Raw genomic sequence first — 25,262 nt, forward strand, 5'->3', positions numbered from 1 at the left:
TTTAGAATAAGGCTGCAACGTAACAAAATGTTGAAAAATCAAGGGGTATGAATACTTTCCGAAGGCACTGTAAATAACTTCAAAATTAATTATGCATGCAGACTGGGATCGCAAAGTCCACTAATTCACTAGATTTTACTCTCCCCACTTGCTCTCATTTTGGTCGCAACTTACTCCCTTTACACTGATGCTCCACATATCCAGTTTAATGTTAGCTAAAAAACAATGTCATTCTTGCTATTAAAAGCTATTATGAATGCAAATAATGAAACACTTAAACAATTATGTATGTGAAAAAGGCACCAATGTCATTTTATCAGATCACATACCGTATAACTTTTCAGAGGGTATACTGTATACTCTAAATCAATATTGGCCTTGGATATACATAGACACTTGTGAAAGTTCCAAACCCAACATACTTTATTTGGAACAGTCCGATAAAACAGGCAATATGAAGAAATAGTCCATAAAGATTCTTTTTAAAAAGGCTTTCTTTTTCTTAAAGTCAGAGGATGCAAAAAAGAGAATAGTAACGATATAATTATAATAAGGTCACTGTAATCGAAGGTAGCTCTTGCAGAGTTCATGGTCCCTAATGTCCCCCCAGCCCCCGTTCTTCACATGGGGCGCCACCCCCCCTGCCCCGTTAGCCGGCAGTCTCTTAGTAATCAGCAAGTTCTTGGGGAACAGCTGATTGCTGCTGCTCAGAAGGATGTTCTCTATCTTGGTCTTTTGGCTAGATGGCATGCACACAGACTTTTTGTGGTGCATTCCGCAGTCCCCGGCGTGGAAGACCCGGGGCGCCTCGCTCACCATGACCTTCCAGTAGGATGGCAGACAGGTCACGGTCAGGTGCTGCAAGGACCAATCCCAGTTGTAGTCGTCATAGGTGCAGAAGGCGTCAGTGCATTGGAGGAGCTTCTGGTAGGTCTCCCTGCTCAGAGCCATGCCCATGTTGTGCTCGGTGGACTTCCAGGCTTTCACCTCCACCTTGTTGGATTTGCTGGCGTAGCTGATGTGGCCATAGCTCCCCAGAGACAGGATGTCACAGTCTGGGCAATTCTCCCTCTTCAGGATCGACATCAGCTTGAGGAGGTGGAGGAAGTCCGGGGAGAGGAAGTGGTCCTCCTCGATAAGAAGCACCAGGCCCCGGTGGTCCTTCAGCGCCCGGACCCTGTCCCACACAAAATGCAGCTTCCACCACCAGTGGTGCTTGGTCTGGGAGAACTTGGCCTCGCGGTAGTGGCCGAATGAGTCGGGGTACTCTGCGTTGATGCAGCCCAGCTTTAAGGCGTCCATCTTGGGAACGTCTCTGGGACAGTCCCTGGGGTCGTGGCCCGGGAACTCCTGGGGGTACAGCTGGATGCTGAAGGGGAAGAAGATCTGGAGGACCTGGCAGAAGTCGACCGAGGCCACCACTTCGTTGATCTCGGGGGACCAGAAGTCGTGGCTGAAGATGAGCAGGATGCTCTCCACGCCGCGGGCCTTCCTCAGACTCTCCACCAGCAGCCTCAGGTAGTCAGGTCTGTTGTGCACCTGGACCACCACCACCAGATCGTCCTTCTTCCTCACTGCCCTGAACCTCTCTTCGTGCCTCACCGTCTGGTCAAAGTTGAGCTGGAACACGATGCCACGGTAGACGAGGGTAGTGTTGTCCACATCCGGTTTGACCGCTTTCTCCTTCTCCAGGTGTTTTTCGGGTTGGTTCTCCAGTTGCGTCTCGTTGGCAGGTGCTACAGGTGCGATTGGTGGAACGATGGGTATCCGACTGACTGCAGGTGTGGCCTGCGGCTGTGGATGCACCTGGCTACTACTGCTTCTCCTTGCCCCCTCAGCCTCTTTGGGGACCACCACTCCACTGCTCTTCTTCTGCTTCCCACTGGTCCAGAAGGCTAGGCCACACACCACCACCACCAGCGTCAGTATCACCACCTGGACATAAGATACAAATCAAATCATATCCCATGCCGGTTTTGGACTCTATCCTCCCCCCTATTGGCGTTATTTTACTATTGTTTTCAATTGCATTGTTGTTTCTATTTTCTTTTTTTATTTGAAGATACAGTAAGATTATGTAACAGAGTTTATATTATGAGTGTACATGAGTTAATATCTTATTCAATTGATCCAGTAGGTCCTGCTTCTTCAGCTGAACTAAATACGTCACAATAAGATAGGTTTTATTGTCTAGGACTGTTTTCAAACAATGTGTTTTGTTTGTGCCATTTAAAACATGCCCAGTACTGAAACATGCAGCACATACAAATGACTTGGGACTCGTCGTGTATTGTACCTTCCTCTTGTAGATTCGGAATCTCATGATAGGCAGTCACCCCCTTGGGAAAGGAGTGGAGTTGATTGTAGAGAAACTGAAAAAACACAGGTTTGCAATTTCAAATGGTACTGCTGTGCTTTGGGGCCAGACAGGGAGGCAGGCAGGTTTGGAAAAAAACTGCTTCAAATTGTGTTTGTTGCTAACACTTGTTGCTTGAGGTAACTTGTGGAATATCAGTGATGCCAGGTGAGAGTTCCATAAGGCATGTTGGTCGCTAAGAGGCTGCAGGGTAGTGGTGTGCATGGAACCCAATGGAAAACAAAAGAAGAGAAAACAATTAAAGTAATTGTAGTATTTCTGTGTACTAAACTAGCTTCCTTTATTAAATGCAACCTGCATACATCATATCAACGATAAAACACAGCTGTTTTATTGGAGTACATAGATATTTTTCAGCAGAACAAAACATAATTTGGTTTTATGACAAAAGACTTGACAACGATCTGCAAAATGCATCATAGACAATACACTGACAAAAATATTCCCCATAAGCAGTGCATTCGGAAAGTGTTTAGACCTGTTGACTTTTTCCACAATTTGTTTACATTACAGCCTTATTCTAAAATTGATTCAATTGTTTTTTTCCTTATCAATCTATACACAATACCCCATAATGACAAATATTTTTTTTTTTTGAAATATAACATTTACATAAGTATTCAGACCATTTACTCAGTACTTTGTTGAAGCACTTTTGGCAGCGATTACAGCCTTGCGTCTTCTTGGGTATGACGCTACAAGCTTGGCACACCTGTACTTGGGGAGTTTTTCCCATTCTTCTCTGCGGATCCTCTCATGCTCTGGCAGGTTGGGTGGGGAGCGTTGCTGCACAGCAATTTTCAGTTCTCTCCAGAGATGTTCGATCGGGTTCAAGTCCGGGCTCTGGCTGGGCCACTCAATGACATTCAGAGCCTTATCCTGAAGCCACTCCTGCGTTGTCTTGGCTGTGTGCTTAGGGTCGTTGTTCTGTTGGAAGGTAAACCTTCACCCCAGTCTGAGGTCCTGAGCGCTCTGGAGCAGGTTTTCATCAAGGATCTCTCTGTATTTTGCTCCGTTCATCTTTCCCTCGATCCTGACTAGTCTCCCAGTCCATGCTGCTGAAAAACATCCCCACAGCATGATGCTGCCAACAACATGCTTCATCGTATGGATGGTGCCAGGTTTCATCCAGATGTGACGCTTGGCATTTAGGCCAAAGAGTTCAATCCTGGTTTCATCAGACCAGAGAATCTTGTTTCTCATGGTCTGAGAGTCATTTAGGTGCCTTTTGGCAAACTCCAAGTGGGCTGTCATGTGCCTTTTACTGAGGAGTGGCTTCCATCTGGCCACTTTACCATAAAGGCCTGATTGATGGAGTGCTGCAGAGATGGTTGTCTTTCTGGAAGGTTCTCCCATCTCCACAGAGGAACTCTGGAGCTCTGTTAGAGTGACCATCAGGTTCTTGGTCACCTCCCTGACCAAGGCCCTTCTCCTCCGATTGCTCAGCTCTAGGAAGAGTCTTGGTGGTTCAAAACTTCTTCCATTTAAAAATGATGGAGGCCACTGTGTTCTTGGAGCCCTTCAATGCTGCAGAAATGTTTTGGTACCCTTCCCCAGATATGTGCCTTGACACAATCCAGTCTTGGAGCTCTACAGACAATTCCTTCGACCTCATGGCTTGGTTTTTGCTCTGACATGCACTGTCAACTGTGGGACCTTATATAGACAGGTGTGTCCCTTTCCAAATCATGTCCAATCAATTTAATTTACCACAGGTGGACTCCAATCAAGTTTTAGAAACATCTCAAGGATGATCAATGGAAACAGGATGTTGGTTAAGGGCTTGTAAGTAAGCATTTCACGGTAAGGTCTACACCTGTTGTATTCGGGGCATGTGACAAATACATTTTAAATTTGACCCGAGCTGAATTTCGAGTCTCATAGCAAAGAGCCTGAATACTTATGTATATAAGGCTTTAAAAAAAAATACATTTGCAAACATAAAAAAAAAAAACTGTTTTCGCTTTGTCATTATGGGGTATTGTGTGTAGATGAGGGAAAACATTACTCTAAAATGGATTAAATTAAGGCTGTAACTTAACAAAATGTACAACATTTTGAAAAAGTCAAGGGGTCTGAATACTTTCCGAATGCACTGTATATCTCAATCTGTAGGATAAATGATTGTCGTTTAGGGCTAATACTTTATTTATCGTCACAAAGTATCTGCCAGTCATCATGATTTAGCTAGAATCTTAATTTAGACATACGAGCTCTCCCATATCAACCCTAGCTCTACTTCAACATTATATGATTAGTTCTCTATTCTCATCTTATCTCAGCAGCGTTTCTTTCTGGGTTGACCTCACTCATTTATACTGCCCAGAGGCACTGTCACAATCAATACACATACATCAAGAGCCTTTGCACTGGATCACAGACTCCCTTGATAAAAACAGAGCATTGAAATGTTCTTTTTTTAACGGTGTAACGTTAATGTTACATTACACGCCTGTCATGCTGACTTTCACTAGATGACGCGATACACACAGTCAACAAGCTGTAGAGCTAAGCAAACCACCACCTATCATTTCAAAACTAGACCCTTTTCTTATGTTTGTTAATGTAAAAACATTTCAATCGTTTAACATGTCATCCGTTGCGGGAAATGTGGTTTTTCTAACCAAATGTAGCTCAAGCAAATAATGATATATTCCTTCTAGCTAACGTTATCGTCTTGGTAGCCCAGAACTGGCCCCCCGGGACATTTACGTCAAACCACCAACCCCATTTCGCTCGAGACTCATGCCGTGTAGGTCTGCATCATACACAACTACCAGATTGCTATATTTCGTAGCTTAAACATTGTTTAACAAGTGATGTTATGGTAGCTAGCTAGCAACGTAGTTAGATGGAAATCTAAATGCGGCACGTAGAAGCTAGCTGGTGCGAGCGTATCATATTTACAAACAAGCACTCCAGTTGCGCCTCAATTCATGGCCAAAACAGACTGTCGCAACAAGCTTAATCGTGGAAAAAACTGCGTTTTATATTTACCTAAAAAGGTAGTCGTACTATGCAGCTTTCTCAGCCGAAATTAACAGTGCGATGACATGAGATATTCATTCTCCTCCATCACTTCTCTCCTCTCCTGCTCCCAATTTATGGGAAAAATAACACATTAACCAGCTAGCTAGCTAACGCTGCCACAAAATACCAAAATACCAAACCACTGGCTCCCACAATGCATTACTCCGGAGGGGGGGCTCTCAATACATAGTTTTTTAGCTATGCTACAATGTTGCATTGAACTGAACCATTGAACTGTAGGAGTATAAACAATGTAACAATATGGAGATCTCTGTAAATACAATCTTGCATGTATATAGTTGATATGATATTTCTTAAGAATTAGTCATTTGTTTGAACAATAGATAAACAAAGTCTTATTTAAATCAAATCAAATTATATTGGTCGCATATTTAGCAGATGTTATTGCGGATGTAGCGAAATGCTTGTTCTTCTGATCTGTTTTATGACAAAGTAGCTATCTACTCTGATAATAATGTAAGCCAATTCGATATTATTGTGTATATTAAACTATTCTTGATTGTATTCCATACAAAAAGACAGGCAGAAAATAGTATCACTACTAGCCTAACTTTAGTCTATTATCGTTAAATTTTCAAGAAATCATTTTATTTTATTTTATGATGGTCCTTCTACTGGCATTACAAAGTGGGAAAGTATCCAAAGGAATTTTACTGTAACTCGTCTGTGTTCACAGTATGTTGGATTTGTTTTCTTATATAATAATAATTGCACTGTGAAATAAACTCAATCTGGTTGATTTTCTTACATACTTTGATATTGATTCACCTACTATTGGTATAATTATTACATCTTTCTTAATAATTTAAGAATGTTCATATTAATCACATTTAAAGCTACTTTTTGCATGCATGTTACTAGTCAATGCATGATTGTAACATGAACCTGCTTCAAAACCAGCTCATGGGGTCCACTTGTATACATTTGAGGAGGTGAAAGATGGGTAGGCTAGTTCTTCGTATGTATTATTGTAAATATTTAACAGCATGCCATTTTAATGAATGATTCCTGCTTGTACAAATGCCTTGTTGAGCTATTCATCCGAATATTGACGCTGAGATTGGGGAATTGTAAATAAATTCACCATCTATTGAATTCCACAGCTGCAGCAGCAGGCTCCAGATATATGATGGGTTGTTGTTGCTGATGCAGGTTGTTGGCGCTATCTAGTGGTATACTACAAGAAGAACGCAACGCGATGTTTCCCACTATGCATTGTGGGCGGAAGAAGCCCAGCGCAATAGTTTTATTTGCGCATGCGCACCATACTTCCTTCCTTTCTGACATCCGAGCGAAAGAGACAAGATGGGTCATCAGCAGCTCTATTGGAGTCACCCCAGAAAATTCGGTCAGGGATCCCGATCCTGGTCAGTCATGTTCAGTATTTATTATTATTTTCTTTATAGTGAATTTCAGAGTCCGTCAGATTTTCAGGAACCAAAATTCTTGGTGTACAATTCGAACCACATGAAGACTTAGTTCGAGCTAATATGGCGGCTGATGTGCAGCAACGCTGGGCCCGGGCCTCACATTCTTCGCGCATGTTAACGTTGGCTGTTTGCAACTTCTAGTACTATGTAATCAAGTACAGTGACGTGGCTAGTGAAAATTTAATTATTTTGAGCCGTCAATATACCACTCAATGTGAATGTTGCAGGTTTATCTGCTGCGAACACTTGTTAGCTAGGGAACGTTAGCTGGCTAATTTTGAATGAGCTTCAACTTGCTGGGCATTTTTTATTAAATCATATTCATCATGTTTGTCTAACATTTACATTCTTTGATTTCCAGCCGGGTATGCTCGAACAGACACGGTTTGATCCGTAAATACGGGCTCAACATGTGCCGCCAGTGCTTCAGGCAGTACGCGAATGACATTGGCTTTGTCAAGGCAAGTAGTTGCTTTGTACTCTTTATATCAACTGTAAGTCACCGTTGGCTAGTTGCTGACATTGTTGAAAAATGCTAACGTCGAGGATAAAGGAATTCCTGCTTCGGAATGCACAGTACAGGTGGTTTACCAAACATGGGGTAGTTACAGTGCATTCGGAATGTGTTCAGACCACTTCCCTTTTAACACATTTTAAGTTACAGCCTTATTCTAAAATTGATTAAATTAAATGTTTTTCTCAATCTACCCCACAATACCCCATAATGACAAAGCGCAAACAGATTTGTTTTGGTACAAAAAAAACCTCATACCTTATTTGCATAAGTATTCAGACTCTTTGCTATGAGACTCGATTGTCCGTGGAGCTCCGAGACAGGATTGTGTCGAGGCACAGATCTGGGGAAGGGTACCAAAAAAAAATTTCTGCAGCATTGAAGGTCCCCAAGAACACTGTGGCCTCCATCATTCTTAAATGGAAGAAGTTTGGAAACACAGAGCTTACTAGAGCTGGCCGCCCTTTCCAAACTGAGCAATCGGGGGAGAAGGCCATTGGTCAGGGAGGTGACCTAGAACCCGATGGTCACTCTGACAGAGCTCCAGAGTTCCTCTGTGGAGATGGTTGTCCTTCTGGAAGGTTCTCCCATCTCTGCATCACTGCCGAATTAGGCCTTTATGATAGTGGCCTGAAGGAAGCCACTCCTCAGTAAAAGGCACATGAAAGCCTGCTTGGAGTTTGCCAAAAGGCACCTAAAGTCTCTCAGACCATGAGAAACAAGATTGAACTCTTTGGCCTGAATGCCAAGCATCATGTCTGGAGGATACCTGGCACCATCCCTATGGTGAAGCATGGTGGTGGCAGCATCATGCTGTGGGGATGTTTTTCAGTGGCAGGGAGACTAGTCAGGATCGAGGGAAAGATGAACGGAGCAATGTACAGAGATCCTTGATGAAAACTTGCTCAGGACCTCAGACTGGGGGAGAAGGTTCACCTTCCAACAGGACAACGACCCTAAGCACACAGCCAAGACAATGCAGGAGTGGCTTCGGGACAAGTCTCTGAATGTCCTTGAGTGGCCCAGCCAGAGCCAGGACTTGAACCTGATCGAACATCTCTGGAGAGACCTGAAAAAAGCTGTGCAGTGACGCTCCCCATCCGTCCTGACAGCTTGAGAGGATCTGCAGAGAAGAATGGGGAAAAACTCCCCAAATACAGGTGCCAAGCATGTAGCTTCATACCCAAGAAGACTTGAGGCTGTAATCGCAGGCAAAGGTGCTTCAAGGAAGTACTGAGTGAAGGGTCTGAATTCTTATGTAAATTTAATTCAGTTTTATCTTTTCAAGAAATGTGCAAAAAAAATTTGCCCTGTTTTTGCTTTGTCATTATGGGGTATTGTGTGTAGTTTGAGGGGGGGGGGGGGGGAACAATGTAATCCATTTTAGAATAAGGCTGTAACGTAAAAAACAAATGTTTTAAAGTCAAGGGGTCTGAATGCTTTCCGAATGCTAGATACTTCGTTTTATTCAGAATATAATCAATAGGTTATGTTCCTAATGTATTCTACAATACCATTCTCTTGACAGTTAAGTTGGGTAGTTGTAATTCTGTACTACATGAGTCTAACCCTGAAATTGCTTTTTTCACAGCTGGACTAAATGCATTGGATGCTAAAGGTTCCCCAGGAGGTCAAACCAGCTGAGAACGGGATGGTCCAGCAATGAAAATAAATGCTTTCTTTTGTCCTACATATTGGTCTTGTCTTATTTTGATGTTCTGCATGATATGCAAACTGATTCCCATCTGTTAGATAATGAACTAATTTGATTACAGTAAATCTATTTATTGTATGGATTTGTTATTGAAACTTTAGTAATGGCTACTTTCACTGTTGCGTGCACAATGTAGTGTTTACGCTCCTGAGATATACTCTTGAGTCCTAAATACTGACAATTTTTGTTAAGCCTATACCCAGATTGTCAACTGCTATCGAAGTTCAAATATTTGATTGGTAAATTTGATATCTTGCTGCTATTGTGACATGTTGTGGTAGAGCTTTGAAACATATTTCTGAAAACTCAAATGGGGCTGCTGCAAGTAGTCACTTCTAGGTTGTATACCAGCACTTGATAAATCAATTATGTAATCTGACAGGTTTAAAACATAAATGTGTACGTCTGTCATTCTGGGTTGGAAAACTGAAATCCATGTTTACTGGTTGGTGCGCAAAGTGCATTTGATCCTGGTAGGTAGCAAACGACTGATGTGTGATACACTCGGAAAACCACAAACTCTTATCCTTGCCACAATGAATGGGTGTGTCCCAATATCCCCTGAATTGTACACAAGACAGAGGTAATTTCTTTTCAAATCAATTGAGGGTTAAGGGAACACTGGCTGGAAGGAGAGAATTGGATACAAAGAATGATTGTTGTCCATCATACACTGAGTAAGATTCTATACAACAGGAGATTGACAAAGTCGTCTTTGTAGTGTATGTGATAATCATTAATTTATCCTTTTTGCAAAATAACTAGCCTAATCAGGATAGAAGCATAGACCGTACATAAAGGATGTGGTAAACTGGACATTCACTGACATTTGTGCGCTCTTATGCTGTCTCTGTTGCATTGCAAAATGAATACTCACTTCTGAAGCAATTTGCTTATATGAGAGGAGCAAATGCTCAACTATGTTGAGTCGTTATGTCTGGTTTGATGTAGAATTCAGTCTTTGTAGGAAGGTGACTTGCCCACCAGATGGCAGAGAAGCTCTAAAAAATAAACTGCTATACAGAAAGGAAATCAACACACTAGCCTATATAACATGTAATTACTATTCCACATTGTTCATGACCCATCACATGTCAAAATGTTAACCCTTTTCCCTCATCTGCATTTAATAAAATAACTCCAGTTCATTAGAAAAGTGCTGTATTGAAGTTCTCCACTTCCCCTGGCTTGGGGTCAGGTCCCGATAGGAGAGGCAGCAGTGAGGTTTCAGGCTACAGTTTGATGAGGAGCTTCTCTTCCTTCTCTGTGACACTGGAACAATGATAACGAGAGAGAGCCTCTCCATCCTTCCTGAAAGAGGTACAAAGGGAAGGAGTGTGTGTGTAATGAGCAGTAGCTTCTCTCCATTTAAGGAAGAGGTACAAAGGTAGGGCAGGGTGAAGGTGCACTTTCCAGATTACCACAAGAATTTATAATGTCAAGGGGAGTGTGTTTGTGTGCCTGTGGGTATATGTGTGTGAGCGTGTCCCTGCGGTTTGCGTAGATGTGTGTAAGTGCCTGCTTGCATGTGTAGGCCTATACTCCTTGCACACTAGCTAAAGTGGTCTATTCGATTTAAAGTAAACCCGCAGTTGTGGTTGTTGTGGAGGTGCGCTGGGGACCCTTCTCTTGCTGCAGTGTTTTGACTGCCAGGCACACGCTGCAGCTTTCCCATCTCAGTGAGTACAGGTTAATTAATTAATTTAGAATGTTTCGTGGCTCGGTTTGCATGGAAACGTTCCACAGGGTTTACCTGTTCTCAGCTGCTAGCACACAAAGAGGCACTTTTCACTGAGAGGGGCCTCTGTAGGGATGTGAGGGAATGAACGGCTGATCGCCATTCTCATTTAAGCTTTTCCACAGCTCCCTGACTGTCAGTCTGTATCCCCAATATTTGGTGAAGATCAGAATCAATGCCAGAACTGATAAAAAAGAGAGTACTTTAGTAAAAACAAAAAGGTATAATCAGAATAAATCAGATTTCACTTTAAAAACCTTCAACTAGCCAAAAGACATGTTAATTATTTCATGGAGGTTAAAAGTGCATACAGACCCGTGGGTAAAAATGCAGAATACAGTCAATACACAAGTGGGCTCCATCAAACCTTTTCAGCCATTTTACATTTTTACTCATTTAGCAGACACTCTTATCCAGAGCGACTTACAGTTAGTATATAGATATTTTTTTATACTGGCCCCCCGTGGGAATCGAACCCACAACCCTGGCGTTGCAAACGCCATGCTCTATCAACTGAGCTACATCCCTGCCGGCCATTCCCTCCCCTACCCTGGACGACGCTGGGCCAATTGTGCACCGCCCATGAGTCTCCCGGTCGCGGCCGGCTGCGACAGAGCCTGGATTTGAACCAGGATCTCTAGTGGCACAGTTAGCACTGCGATGCAGTGCCTTAGACCACTGCGCCACTCAGGAGTACGTATTTTAGTCCCCCAATGAGAGTTCCTAAGGGAAATATCTCAAACTAAAGACCATTTATCATTCCACCACAGACTCAATTAAGTAATGTCATATTCAAACACTAGATAGGGTTATGCAGCGTGTTTATGTTTACTGTGTGTAGTCATATTCCATCTCAAGATACCTCTCACCGGCACTGTCTGTCTGTTGAGTGGGTCTAGTATTGCTATTCTTGTTGATCTAACTCAGTAGATCATCCATAGCTTTGCTCTACCACTGTATTTATCCTTCACAGAATATGCACATTTTAGGACAGTGTGTGCTTCTCTCTCTCTTGCTGCAACCATAATGAGTTGAATTCTCATTCAAAGGCTGACTGCAATACAATGCTCCACCTGAGGGGGCAGCGGTGGACCACAGCTGAAACCCAACAAATCAAGACAAGAGGCTTGGAACATTCAAAGAGCGAGTCGACGGCGGGCCTGCCCAGCTCCCTGGGAAGAGGCTTTCTACCCACTGTTAAGAAAGAGATGCAAATGCAGACTGGTAAGAGTCAGCCTTGATGCCTTGATAAGGCTGTCAACTGGGTCATCGCTAATTACATTGACATTTTAGTCATTTAGCAGACACTCTTATCCAGAGCGACTTACAGTTAGTGAGTGCATACATTATTTTTTTTCATACTTCCCCGTGGGAATCGAACCCACAACCCTGGCGTTGCAAACACCATGCTCTACCAACTGAGCTACATCCCTGCCGGCCATTCCCTCCCCTTCCCTGGACGACGCTGGGCCAATTGTGCGCCGCCCCATGGGTCTCCCGGTCGCGGCCGGCTACGACAGAGCACCCCATGTGCCATTTGAAGTGTGGCGCAGTACGGGAGCCAAGGGGTGAGACTGCGGGGAAGGGGGGGGGGGGGCTTGGTGGGGAGGCAGCCAACACCAAACAAGCAGGAGGGGAGTAGTTAAAGGGTGGACATTCATGATGAAATGAATCTATCACTGATGGTGCGTGTCTTATCTGATGCCACTGTGATGTAAATTTGTGTGTGTGCGCATTCATATATGTCTGAAGGTGTGTGTGAGAGAATGTGAAGTCAAAGCAGTATGAGCTATGGTTACAAATGGATTAGACTAGACAGAAGAAGACACAGAGAGTGGCGATGTAGAGCATTGCCGTCTATCCAAATAGAAACTATAAACCTGGTCATGCATTCTTCAGTTTGATTTGGAGACAGCCAGATAGAGATTTTTTTAATTTAACCTTTATTTAAGATGCAATTCACAGAGAGAGGGAAGGGGTCATGGGAGAGACATTTGCCATTTAGAGTGTCTCTACAAGAGAAAGCTGGTTAGAGGAATAGGGAGAGAGAGAGAGAGGGCGTAACAGGGTGACTTGTTCTCTGAATGTGCTACATAACCTCACGCTTAAACCCTCATGAACAGTGGAATTACTCTTAAATGGAAAATATCAAGAAGGGACATTTAACAATATGCACAGAAATGGTGTCACAGCACATGGTCCCATCTGAGTCCGATCATCGTCCCGAGGCTGCCTGGGAGCATGTGGTACTCTGCCAGCTCTCTCTGTAGTTTATTTCTGTGTTACTGGCCATGGATGGATAACCATACCATATACCTTAATGTAAACCAGCTAGAGCTATTACTGCTATTGGCCAGATGATGTGTGTGAAGCATATCAATATGCTACATGCTTGGTGTTTAATGTCATGTTTAGTTCCACATGAAACTAACCTATAACCATTTATATACCTTAGTGTCAGTGAATCCCTCTTGGCAATTGGTTTTGATGTTTTTAACCTTTTGTATTGTATTACAACCTGAATATCCCCTATCTTTAGGCCTACTACCAGAGATGTCTTTTACATAGCCTAATAGAAGGTTCTACCTACCAATAACCATATAGTGGGAATTCTATATTCCTCTTGTGAATTCCTCTTGACATTGTTTTTGATGTTAGCCTTTTGAATCTCTGTGTATCGACCTGAATGTAACCTCTGCTCACATTTTAACATTAATTCCTCCTTTATGAACCTTTAAGACAGCCTGAGAGTGACATTTAAGATTGAACATGGTTTACATGTCACTTTGACATTAAACCTATATGTACCGAGGGACCAATGTTCCCTCTGAGCTGCGCGCATTAACCCCGAGACTGCCACACAGCTCCCCCAGACCACCGCTCAGAGGAAATATCAGAGATTTTGTTGTAGGCAGAACGCATCGGAGTAGGATTTTATTGCATTGACATGCACGACTCGGCCCATACTCTACACAGATCGTGCGGCATAACCAATCAGAGCTGCAGTAGGCCTATATGCAAATAGACTGTTGCCATATATGGATCTGTACCATTTACTTTGGATTGAGCTGTGTTTACAGCATGAGCGGTCGTGAGTAGATGCGCTTGTTTTGAGATCAAAGCAAGAGCTGCATGTAGCCACGTGTGCACCTTTTGTTCATATCCTTTGCTAATTAGTGAGTTATTAGCCCAGTTATAGATCATTTGTAGTCGGCAATAGGGGAGGGAATGCTTCCTTCAAGAGCACAAAACGTGTACATTTCTAGACATCTTTGAAAAGCAAGTCAGGTAAAGAGCTTTTTTTGTCTTAAAAGGGCAGTGTTGTATTTGAGGCAGGCTTGAATAAGCTAAGTAGCCAATAGGCAGAGGGTAGCATAATTTGTCTGATTCTCTGTAATAATGGTATGGGAATAATAATGCACTTTATTTGTAAGTGGTTTCTTGCATCAAACAACACAACAACATTTTCAGTCACCTCCTTGTCTGAGTTGATAAAGGTTAATGTCAAGCCCTGCATGTTTTTTTCAAAAGTCTTATGGAATGCAGGCCTACATTGAACACCACACATTGGCTGCTACTGTAGACTGAATGATAGAACAGCTATTTCCATGTTCAAATGTTATGGGATGCATTTTCTCCATTTTTTTATGGTAGGCCACTCTGATAGGCCTACATTATGATCAAATAGCCACAGTAGCCTACTTGACCACTTTTAAAACTGTAACTTAAAGTGGGTACAGCCTCAGTGTTCACAGTAAACACCCGCTGGAAGTTGCACAGAATTTTCACAACGTTCAAGTTTGCGCTCAGCAGACCTGAAATTTGCTCCGTGTCGAAAAACATTTCAGGGAACATTGCCAGGGACTGTAGTGGTGGGAGTGAGGGCGTGTGTGGGCTTTACATCTACCAGACACAGGATGACCTGACTCATTGGAATGCCATGACTCCTGATGGCCCGCAAGGTATTATGCTCACAAAGTATTTCCAGCCTTGAGTGCATAACTGATTCACATGATAATTGCTATGGCTGAATTACGACTGGAAACATATACAACAGCAAGACACGTCCCACTGGGCACAGACGTCAATTCAACGTCCATTCCATGTTGGTTTAACATAATTTCATTTAAATGACGTGGAAACAGCGTTGATTCAACCAGTGTTTAAGGTTTCTGCTGCCCACACATTTACAGTGTTTAATATCTCCCGCTGTCTCTGGTTTATAGTGATGTCTGTGACTGTGCCGGTGCCTTGTCAGCGGCCTTTTATTGCCATTCTCCATTCACATGTCAATGCTAGCAGTTTGTGCTAGCCGAGATTCAAATGACAACAAAATGGCCGCCCCAACACTTTTTTTGCTAAACAGCTGAGTGATGGGGCTGGAGAAATGTTACCATTCTCAAATTCCTAAACAGAGGATGCAAGGATTGACCATACATGAGATCCAAAGGATAGTTTTAACCATGTTTTGAACCTATACAGTGTTTGTTATATGGTTTACAAAAAAAGACTGTCAAAACAAACACATGTTTGGTTCTGATGGGGTAAGACAGTTGAACTAAACTTGAGATATTTATAAGTTATATTGTTCGAGAATCAATGGCTATATTTCATTAATTTCAAAGTTAAAAAATGTATGTAGCTCTAACTTCTAATTCAGGACAGAAAATGAACTGTCACCACTATTGCTTGAATTCTGCAAAGGATTCAGAGATTGTTCCATTTTTAGAAGAAACAGAATGCTGAGAAACAGCGGAATTACACTTGTTCTCCTTCCTTTACTTCTCTGTCAGAAGTGTGAATATCTGTCAATGGCTGATGTGGATGCGGTGTTGGAGTCAGGCGCAGGACACAGAAGCTTAGTCGATCCGACTTTAATAGTCACAGAGGCAAAATACAAAAACCAACGGGCCTCAACAAACAGGAGGCGAGCGATTATGCAAACAGTGCGTAAAGTGCGTAAAGCACGAATAACAAGAAAACAATAAGCCTACACCAACGGACAGGCGTACAACAACACACAACTACCAACAAAACCAAAGGAAACTTATAGGTGACATAATCAATACATGATATGAAACAGGTGCACCAACCAGACAAAACCAAACAAACATAGAGAACATCAAACGGTAGCAGCTAGTACTCCGGGGACGACGAACGCCGAAGCCTGCCCGAACAAGGAGGAGGAGCAGTCTCGGCGGAATTCGTGACAGTACCCCCCCCCTTGACGCGCGGCTCCAGCCGTGCGCCGACCCCGGCCTCGGGGACGGTCAGGAGGACGTGGAGCAGGGCGCGTAGGATGACTACGGTGGAACTCAGTCAGGAGGGATGGATCTAAAATGTCCCTCCTAGGCACCCAGCACCGTTCCTCCGGACCGTACCCCTCCCACTCCACGAGATATTGTAGACCCCCCATCCGACGTCTCGAATCCACGATGGACCGGACTGAGTACGCCGGAGCCCCCTCGATGTCCAGTGGGGGCGGAGGGGTCTCTCTTATCTCACTCTCCTGGAGTGGACCAGCTACCACCGGCCTGAGGAGAGACAGCGAAGGCGAAGGGGCAGGTTTCGAGTCGAGAGCCAGACTCAATCTCCAGGGGCGTAGACTGGACCCTCACTGCGGTGGAGATCGGCGCTCGCCTTCTGCCTGCGGATGGCCCGCTGCAGATGTACGTGTGCAGCGTTCCACGTCTCCTCCGAGCGCCGAAACCACTCATCCACCGCAGGAGCCTCGATCTGGCTCTGATGCCATGGTGCCAGAACCGGCTGATAACCTAACACGCACTGAAAAGGGGTCAGGTTAGTAGAGGAGTGGCGGAGAGAGTTCTGAGCCATCTCTGCCCAGGGGATATACCCCGACCACTCCTCCGGCCAGCCCTGGCAATAGGATCTCAGAAACCTACCCACATCCTGGTTCACTCTCTCCACCTGCCCATTACTCTCAGGGTGGTAACCCGAGGTAAGGCTAACCGAGACCCCCAAGCGTTCCATGAACGCCCTCCAGACTCTAGAGGTGAATTGGGGACCCCGATCAGACACTATATCCTCGGGAACCCCGTAGTGCTGGAAGACGTGGGTGAACAAAGCCTCAGCGGTCTGTAGGGCAGTAGGGAGACCCGGCATTGGAATGAGACGACAGGCCTTAGAGAACCGATCCACAACGACCAGAATAGTGGTATTCCCCTGAGAGGGGGGAAGGTCCGTGACAAAGTCCACCGAGAGGTGAGACCACGGCCGTTGTGGAACGGGCAGGGGTTGTAACTTCCCCCTGGGCAGGTGTCTAGGCGCCTTACGCTGAGCGCACACCGAGCAGGAGGAGACATAAACCCTCACGTCCCTAGCCAATGTTGGCCACCAGTACTTAACACTAAGGCAGTGCACTGTCCGGCCAATACCTGGATGTCCAGAGGAGGGTGACGTATGAGCCCAATAAATTAGATGATCACGGACCTCGAGTGGCACGTACGTCCGACCCACTGGACACTCTGGGGGAGTAGGGTCGGTGCGTAACGCCCGCTCAATTTCCGCATCGACCTCCCATACCACCGGTGCCACCAGACAAGACTCCGGCAGTATGGGAGTGGGCTCAATGGACCTCTCCTCTGTGTCATACCGCCGGGACAGGGCGTCTGCCTTACCGTTCTGGGACCCTGGGATGTAAGTGATCTTAAAAACGAACCGGGTCAGGAACATGTTCCACCTGGCCTGACGAGGGTTCAATCTCCTAGCTGCCCGGATGTACTCCAGGTTACGATGGTCAGTCAGAATGAGAAAAGGGTGTTGAGCCCCCTCAAGCCAATGCCTCCACACTTTTAGGGCTTGAACCACGGCTAACAGCTCCCTGTCCCCTACGTCATAATTACACTCCGCCGGGCTGAGCTTTTTAGAATAAAAAGCGCAGGGACGGAGCTTAGGAGGCGTGCCGGAGCGTTGCGACAGTACTGCCCCAATACCGGCCTCTGACGCGTCCACCTCTACCTGGAATGCTAAAGCGGGGTCCGGGTGCACCAGCACCGGAGCCGAAGTGAACAGGTCCTTCAGTTTACAAAACGCCCTGTCCGCTTCAGCCGACCACTGTAAACGCACCGGGCCCCCCTTCAGCAGGGACGTAATGGGAGCTGCTACCTGTCCAAAACCCCGGATAAACCTCCGGTAGTAATTGGCAAAACCCAAAAACTGCTGCACCTCTTTAACAGTGGTTGGGGTTTGCCAGTTACGCACGGCTGACACCCGGTCAATCTCCATCTTCACCCCTGACGCGGACAACCGATGACCCAAGAAGGAGATGGACTCCTGGAAAAACAGACATTTCTCTGCCTTGACATACAAGTCATGCTCCAACAGCCTACCCAACACTCGGCACACCAGGGCTACATGCTCGGCTCGTGTAGCAGAGTACACTAGGATATCATCAATGTACACTACCACTCCCTGCCCATGCAGGTCCCGGAAGATCTCGTCCACAAATGATTGGAAGACTGAAGGAGCATTCATTAACCCGTATGGCATGACAAGATACTCATAATGACCTGAGGTGGTACTAAATGCCGTCTTCCATTCATCTCCCTCCCTAATGCGCACCAAGTTATAAGCGCTCCTGAGATCCAGTTTTGTGAAGAACCGCGCTCCGCGTAATGATTCAGTCATACTCGCAATCAGAGGAAGAGGGTAACTGTATTTCACAGTGATCTGATTGAGACTACGATAATCAATACACGGGCGCAAACCTCCATCCTTCTTCTTCACAAAAAAGAAGCTCGAGGACGCAGGGGAAGTGGAGGACCGTATGTATCCCTGTCTCAGGGACTCAGCTATGCATGTCTCCATAGCCGCCGTCTCCTCTTGAGACAGAGGATACACATGGCTCCGCGGAAGTGCCGCGCCTGTCTGGAGGTTTATCGCACAATCTCCCTGCCTATGAGGTGGCAATCGCGTCGCCCTCGTCTTGCTGAACACGAGTGCCAAATCCTCATACTCAGGGGGAATGTGCATTGCGGGCACTTGGTTCGGACTCTCCACCGTGGTCGCCCCAACGGAAACACCTAAACATCGCCCAACACACTGGCCAGACCATTCCTTGAGAGCCCTCTGTTGCCAAGAAATGGTGGGGTCATGGGTGATTAACCAAGGAAGCCCCAGCACCACGGGATACGCAGGAGAGTCAATTAGGTACAACTGAATAATCTCCTCATGACCCCCCTGCGTCTTCATCTTTAGTGGCGCTGTGACCTCCCTAATCAACCCAGATCCCAACGGGCGGCTATCTAGGGCATGGACAGGAAAGGGTGCATCAACGGGCAGGAGGGGAATCCCTAACTTAGAACAAAATTTCCGATCAATAAAATTCCCAGCCGCGCCTGAATCGACTAGCGCCTTATGCTGGGAATGAGATGCAACCTGAGGAAATACCACAGGTATACACAAGTGAACAACAGAGAGCTCTGGGTGAGTGGGGCACCTACTCACCTGAAATGACTCCCCAGTGCGCGACCTGTTGCCCCGATTCCCTGGAGACCTTCCCCAGCACCTAGCCGCAGTGTGTCCTCCACGGCCACAGCTGGTGCAGGGGATGGCCCCCCTCGGGTTCTCTCTCCTTCTCTCTCTAGCGCCAGCACCCCCGAGCTCCATTGGGCTCGGCTCGGAGGTGCTGGGGGATGGAATGGACGGCCCCATCTCGGGACGTCCGCGGGTGGCCAGCAGGGTATCCAGACGGATGGACATGTCCACTAGCTGGTCGAAGGACAGATTGGTGTCCCTGCAGGCCAGCTCTCGACGAACGTCCTCACGCAGGCTACACCGATAGTGGTCGATGAGGGCCCTCTCATTCCACCCCGCATCCGCCGCTAGAGTCCAGAAATCCAGGGCAAACTGCTGTGCGCTCCTCTTCCCCTGTCGGAGGTGGAACAGACGCTCCCCCGCCGCTTTACCCTCAGGAGGGTGATCGAAAACAGCCCTGAAGCGGCGGGAGAACTCCGCGTAGCTGATGGTGGCGGCGTCTATTCCCCTCCATTCGGCGTTGGCCCACTCCAACGCCTTGCCGGAGAGACAGGAGATGAGGGCGGAAAAACGCTTTCGTATCCCGAGGGGGATGTGCCATCATACGCCCTCGGGAGCGAGAGCCGAATCCCACTGGATTCCGGAGCTGGTCTGGTGGGACTGGCCGATGGTGGTGGTAATTTAGGAGGAGGTGTGGGCACGCCTCCCCTTTCCCATCGGCGCAGGGTGTTCATCACCTCCTGCATGGCGGAGCCGAGTTGCTGGATCCTGGCGTCCTGGCAGCTGACCCGATCCTCCAGCGACTCGGTCGCCGCCGCTGCTCCTGCTGATTCCATTGTATGGTGTGTTGTTCTGTCAATGGCTGATGTGGATGCGGTGTTGGAGTCAGGCGCAGGACACAGAAGCTTAGTCGATCCGACTTTAATAGTCACAGAGGCAAAATACAAAACCAACGGGCCTCAACAAACAGTGCGTAAAGTGCGTAAAGCACGAATAACAAGAAAACAATAAGCCTACACCAACGGACAGGCGTACAACAACACACAACTACCAACAAAACCAAAGGAAACGTATAGGTGACATAATCAATACATGATATGAAACAGGTGCACCAACCAGACAAAACCAAACAAACATAGAGAACATCAAACGGTAGCAGCTAGTACTCCGGGGACGACGAACGCCGAAGCCTGCCCGAACAAGGAGGAGGAGCAGTCTCGGCGGAATTCGTGACAATATCACATCAGAACGTCATAACGGAGTACAGATACGAGATACAGTGGGGAAAAAAGTATTTAGTCAGCCACCAATTGTGCAAGTTCTCCCACTTAAAAAGATGAGAGAGGCCTGTCATTTTCATCATAGGTACACGTCAACTATGACAGACAAATTGAGAATTTTCTTTCCAGAAAATCACATTGTAGGATTTTTAATGAATTTATTTGCAAATTATGGTGGAAAATAAGTATTTGGTCACCTACAAACAAGCAAGATTTCTGGCTCTCACAGACCTGTAACTTCTTCTTTAAGAGGCTCCTCTGTCCTCCACTCATTACCTGTATTAATGGCACCTGTTTGAACTTGTTATCAGTATAAAAGACACCTGTCCACAACCTCAAACAGTCACACTCCAAACTCCACAATGGCCAAGACCAAAGAGCTGTCAAAGGACACCAGAAACAAAATTGTAGACCTGCACTAGGCTGGGAAGACTGAATATGCAATAGGTAAGCAGCTTGGTTTGAAGAAATCAACTGTGGGAGCAATTATTAGGAAATGGAAGACATACAAGACCACTGATAATCTCCCTCGATCTGAGGCTCCACGCAAGATCTCACCCCGTGGGGTCAAAATGATCACAAGAACGGTGAGCAAAAATCCCAGAACCACACGGGGGGACCTAGTGAATGACCTGCAGAGAGCTGGGACCAAAGTAACAAAGCCTACCATCAGTAACACACTACGCCGCCAGGGACTCAAATCCTGCAGTACCAGACGTGTCCCCCTGCTTAAGCCAGTACATGTCCAGGCCCGACTGAAGTTTGCTAGAGTGCATTTGGATGATCCAGAAGAGGATTGGGAGAATGTCATATGGTCAGATGAAACCAAAATAGAACTTTTTGGTAAAAACTCAACTCGTCGTGTTTGGAGGACAAAGAATGCTGAGTTGCATCCAAAGAACACCATACCTACTGTGAAGCATGGGGGTGGAAACATCATGCTTTGGGGCTGTTTTTCTGCAAAGGGACCAGGACGACTGATCCGTGTAAAGGAAAGAATGAATGGGGCCATGTATCGTGAGATTTTGAGTGAAACCCTCCTTCCATCAGCAAGGGCATTGAAGATGAAACGTGGCTGGGACTTTCAGCATGACAATGATCCCAAACACACCGCCCGGGCAACGAAGGAGTGGCTTCGTAAGAAGCATTTCAAGGTCCTGGAGTGGCCTAGCCAGTCTCCAGATCTCAACTCCATAGAAAATCTTTGGAGGGAGTTGAAAGTCTGTGTTGCCCAGCCACAGCCCCAAAACATCACTGCTCTAGAGGAGATCTGCATGGAGGAATGGGCCAAAATACCAGCAACAGTGTGTGAAAACCTTGTGAAGACTTACAGAAAACGTTTGACCTGTGTCATTGCCAACAAAGGGTATATAACAAAGTATTGAGAAACTTTTGTTATTGACCAAATACTTATTTTCCACCATCATTTGCAAATAAATTCATTAAAAATCCTACAATGTGATTTTCTGGATTTTTTTTCCTCATTTTGTCTGTCATAGTTGACGTGTACCTATGATGAAAATTACAGGCCTCTCTCATCTTTTTAAGTGGGAGAACTTGCACAATTGGTGGCTGACTAAATACTTTTTTCCCCCACTGTATAAAAATGAATAGTTTATAAGTCACTTTACCCTTGACCCACGGCTGAATAATTAGGTGACTTGCGTGGTTACTCACCACTCACCGTTTGTATTTGAAATACAGATCAGCCAGCCGCCGTTCGCCATGGAAATGCCGTCCCTCTCACACACACTCACAATGACCCGCCATGGTGACCTGTCGCTGCTTGGTGGAAGATGATGTTTTGCGAAGCGGGAGCCCAAACTCAAGAACGCCTGGATCAAGAGCTTCTTGAGCTGCTTTCTGAAATAGTTTTTCCTCACTGAAGAGATCCCTTCCTTCCCAGAGCTGTTATTTAAATGGTGGCTGACATGGGCCTCTTGTAAAAACGATGGCCTTTGCAGTAGCTAGATAGCCTATGAATTTTGATACCAGTCTGGAATCACTTGAAGCTCTTTTACATCGCTAGCCGCCCCTGTAATTTTCCGCAGCTGGTAGCGCAGCGAGGGGTTAAATTAGTAGGTTAAGTAAAGAGATTCATGCCTGCATCGATGACAGACAGGTGTGAGATTAAGACACGTTGCTGCAGAGCAGAGATACCTTGTTGTTGTGGTTGTGCTGTGATATGTGGGGCTTCCAGTAAATTTGCTGTGACTCTGGCATCCACCCACCTTCACTTCCACCTCCACCTCTCCCTATCAGATCTCTGCAACTCTGCCTGGGATAGAGTGAGAAAAAGCCTCTATCCTCTCCTGTATTCTCTCTGGGGCTATTGATTTCGGTGTGCTGACCCGCTGGAGGATCCAATACCAGTTAAAATGATGCAGCGTCCACATATTTAAAGGAGGGGAGGACTGGAGGGTGTGTGTGTGAGGACAAGGGTGGTGATGGGAGTAATTGAGAATTATATGGATCAGTTAAGAGGCAGGTTCCCATTGATTAGTGCAGGGTATAAACATATGGACAGATCAATAGAGAAAGGTCAATGGAAATTATAACCATTTTAAAAAGCAGAATGAACGCTGATGGGATGAGCACCGCACTAGGCGAGTTAACACTAATAATAATATTTTTGATCATAGCCCAAAGGTGGTTTATTCAATTCTTCAAATTTTTTTATGACTTTGTCAATCAACTTGTTCTTAATAAATCTAAATCAGTATTTACTGTTTCTGTATCAATATAGACTTTTAAAAAATTAAAGTCCTTTGGCGTAATTTTGACCCCAGCCAAAAACACCTAATTCAGCATATAGTAATTTGATAGATAGGACCTTTATTTGAATCTAGGTTTTTCTTGAGACATAATAACAAGTTATCCATACCACCAGAGAGTAGAGGGGGACCTGTATCAGGGATTTTGACCAGATAAACAGATAATCTGCAGATATATAGCTCTCCATGTACACGCCTAAGAATCTACTTTTCTATACCACGTATTATTCTGATGACTGAGTACAAAACCAACATGACCTTATTTTTGTGCATATAAAATGGTATAAATGGTATAAAAAGTCTGCCAATGGTATAAATACTTGATAAAACAGTAATACAGAACTCAGATACACTCTGAATCTACACAAAGACCTGTATTTTTGTGTATTCTCTGAAAAGTTGTTATTCTAGAGCAAATCTAAAACAGTATTTACAGTGGGGAAAAAATGTATTTAGTCAGCCACCAATTGTGCAAGTTCTCCCACTTAAAAAGATGAGAGAGGCCTGTAATTTTCATCATAGGTACACGTCAACTATGACAGACAAAATTAGATTTTTTTTTCCAGAAAATCACATTGTAGGATTTTTAATGAATTTATTTGCAAATTATGGTGGAAAATAAGTATTTGGTCAATAACAAAAGTTTCTCAATACTTTGTTATACCCTTTGTTGGCAATGACACAGGTCAAACGTTTTCTGTAAGTCTTCACAAGGTTTTCACACACTGTTGCTGGTATTTTGGCCCATTCCTCCATGCAGATCTCCTCTAGAGCAGTGATGTTTTGGGGTTGTCGCTGGGCAACACGGACTTTCAACTCCCTCCAAAGATTTTCTATGGGGTTGAGATCTGGAGACTGGCTAGGCCACTCCAGGACCTTGAAATGCTTCTTACGAAGCCACTCCTTCGTTGCCCGGGCGGTGTGTTTGGGATCATTGTCATGCTGAAAGACCCAGCCACGTTTCATCTTCAATGCCCTTGCTGATGGAAGGAGGTTTTCACTCAAAATCTCACGATACATGGCCCCATTCACAGTGGCGGCTCCTGAAAAAATTCTCAGGAGGGGCAATTTTTCTGATGATTTAGGTGACCTACACACGTGCACGAGTCCGTGCACGCGATTCCAGATATCTTTACCTCTGAATAAACTGCCTTTATTATACCATATCCACCCTGTCCAAAGTCTCTACTTGGTCTCAGTTCTCCAGTAAACTTGTGATTATCAACAGTACACAACGGTAACAAACAATTGGGGGAACTCACGGGGCAGATAGTAACCACTTAAAAGGAAGCGATTCCCAAACCTTCCATAACAAAGCCATCACCTACAGAGAGATGAACTTGGAGAAGAGTCCCCTAAGTAAGCTTGTCCTGGGCCTCTGTTCACAAACACAAACAGACCCCACACAGCCCCAGGACAACAACAACAACAACAACAACAACACAATTAGACCCAACCAAATCATGAGAAAACAAAAAGAGAATTACTTGACACATTGGAAAGAACAAACAAAAAAACAGAGCAAACTAGAATGCTATTTGGCCCTAAACAGAGAGTACACAGTGGCAGAATACCTGACCACTGTGACTGACCCAAACTTAATGAAAGCTTTGACTATGTACAGACTCAGTGACCATAGCCTTGCTATTGAGAAAGGCCGCCGTAGGCAGACCTGGCTCTCAAGAGAAGACAGGCTATGTGCACACTGCCCACAAAATGAGGTGGAAACTGAGCTGCACTTCCTAACCTCCTGCCAAATGTATGACCATATTAGAGACACATATTTCCCTCAGATTACAGCGATCCACAAAGAATTCGAAAACAAACCCAATTTTGATAAACTCCCTTATCTACTGGGTGAAAAACCACAGTGTGCCATCACAGCTGC

General features: G+C 45.2%; 2 protein-coding genes across 3 annotated transcripts; one reads left to right on the forward strand and one right to left on the reverse strand.

Annotated features, from left to right (window-relative positions):
- Positions 1-396: 396 nt before the first annotated feature.
- On the reverse strand, positions 397-5,567 carry LOC311108716 (alpha-1,6-mannosyl-glycoprotein 2-beta-N-acetylglucosaminyltransferase-like). Of its 2 annotated transcripts, none has more exons than XM_084151436.1 (3): positions 5,375-5,567; positions 2,297-2,560; positions 397-1,935 (listed from the first exon to the last, which is right to left on the reverse strand). In XM_084151436.1, exons 2-3 carry the CDS (start codon positions 2,321-2,323, stop codon positions 556-558), a joined length of 1,407 nt encoding a protein of 468 aa, XP_084007562.1. In that variant the 5' UTR covers positions 2,324-2,560; positions 5,375-5,567; the 3' UTR covers positions 397-555. The 2 variants fall into 2 exon arrangements, with proteins under 2 accessions (XP_084007562.1, XP_084007563.1); XM_084151437.1 differs by having other exon boundaries at positions 2,297-2,372; positions 5,375-5,563.
- Positions 5,568-6,702: 1,135 nt separating this feature from the next.
- On the forward strand, positions 6,703-9,062 carry LOC311108842 (small ribosomal subunit protein uS14). The gene is made up of 3 exons (XM_084151606.1): positions 6,703-6,795; positions 7,220-7,319; positions 8,964-9,062. Exons 1-3 carry the CDS (start codon positions 6,734-6,736, stop codon positions 8,970-8,972), a joined length of 171 nt encoding a protein of 56 aa, XP_084007732.1. The 5' UTR covers positions 6,703-6,733; the 3' UTR covers positions 8,973-9,062.
- Positions 9,063-25,262: the final 16,200 nt, after the last annotated feature.

Source organism: Coregonus lavaretus (assembly GCF_964263955.1).
Source record: "Coregonus lavaretus genome assembly, chromosome: 33".
In the NCBI taxonomy this organism is placed as follows: Eukaryota; Metazoa; Chordata; class Actinopteri; order Salmoniformes; family Salmonidae; genus Coregonus; species Coregonus lavaretus.

Coding starts and splice junctions, on each gene's coding strand:
- LOC311108716 (XM_084151436.1), bottom strand. CDS start 2,323: ATGAGATTCCGAATCTACAAGAGGAAG. Junction 1,936..2,296: donor TCCGAATCTACAAGAGGAAG/GTACAATACACG, acceptor TCTTATGTCCAG/GTGGTGATACTGACGCTGGT.
- LOC311108842 (XM_084151606.1), top strand. CDS start 6,734: ATGGGTCATCAGCAGCTCTATTGGAGTCACCCCAGAAAATTCGGTCAG. Junction 6,796..7,219: donor GGTCAGGGATCCCGATCCTG/GTCAGTCATGTT, acceptor TTTGATTTCCAG/CCGGGTATGCTCGAACAGAC.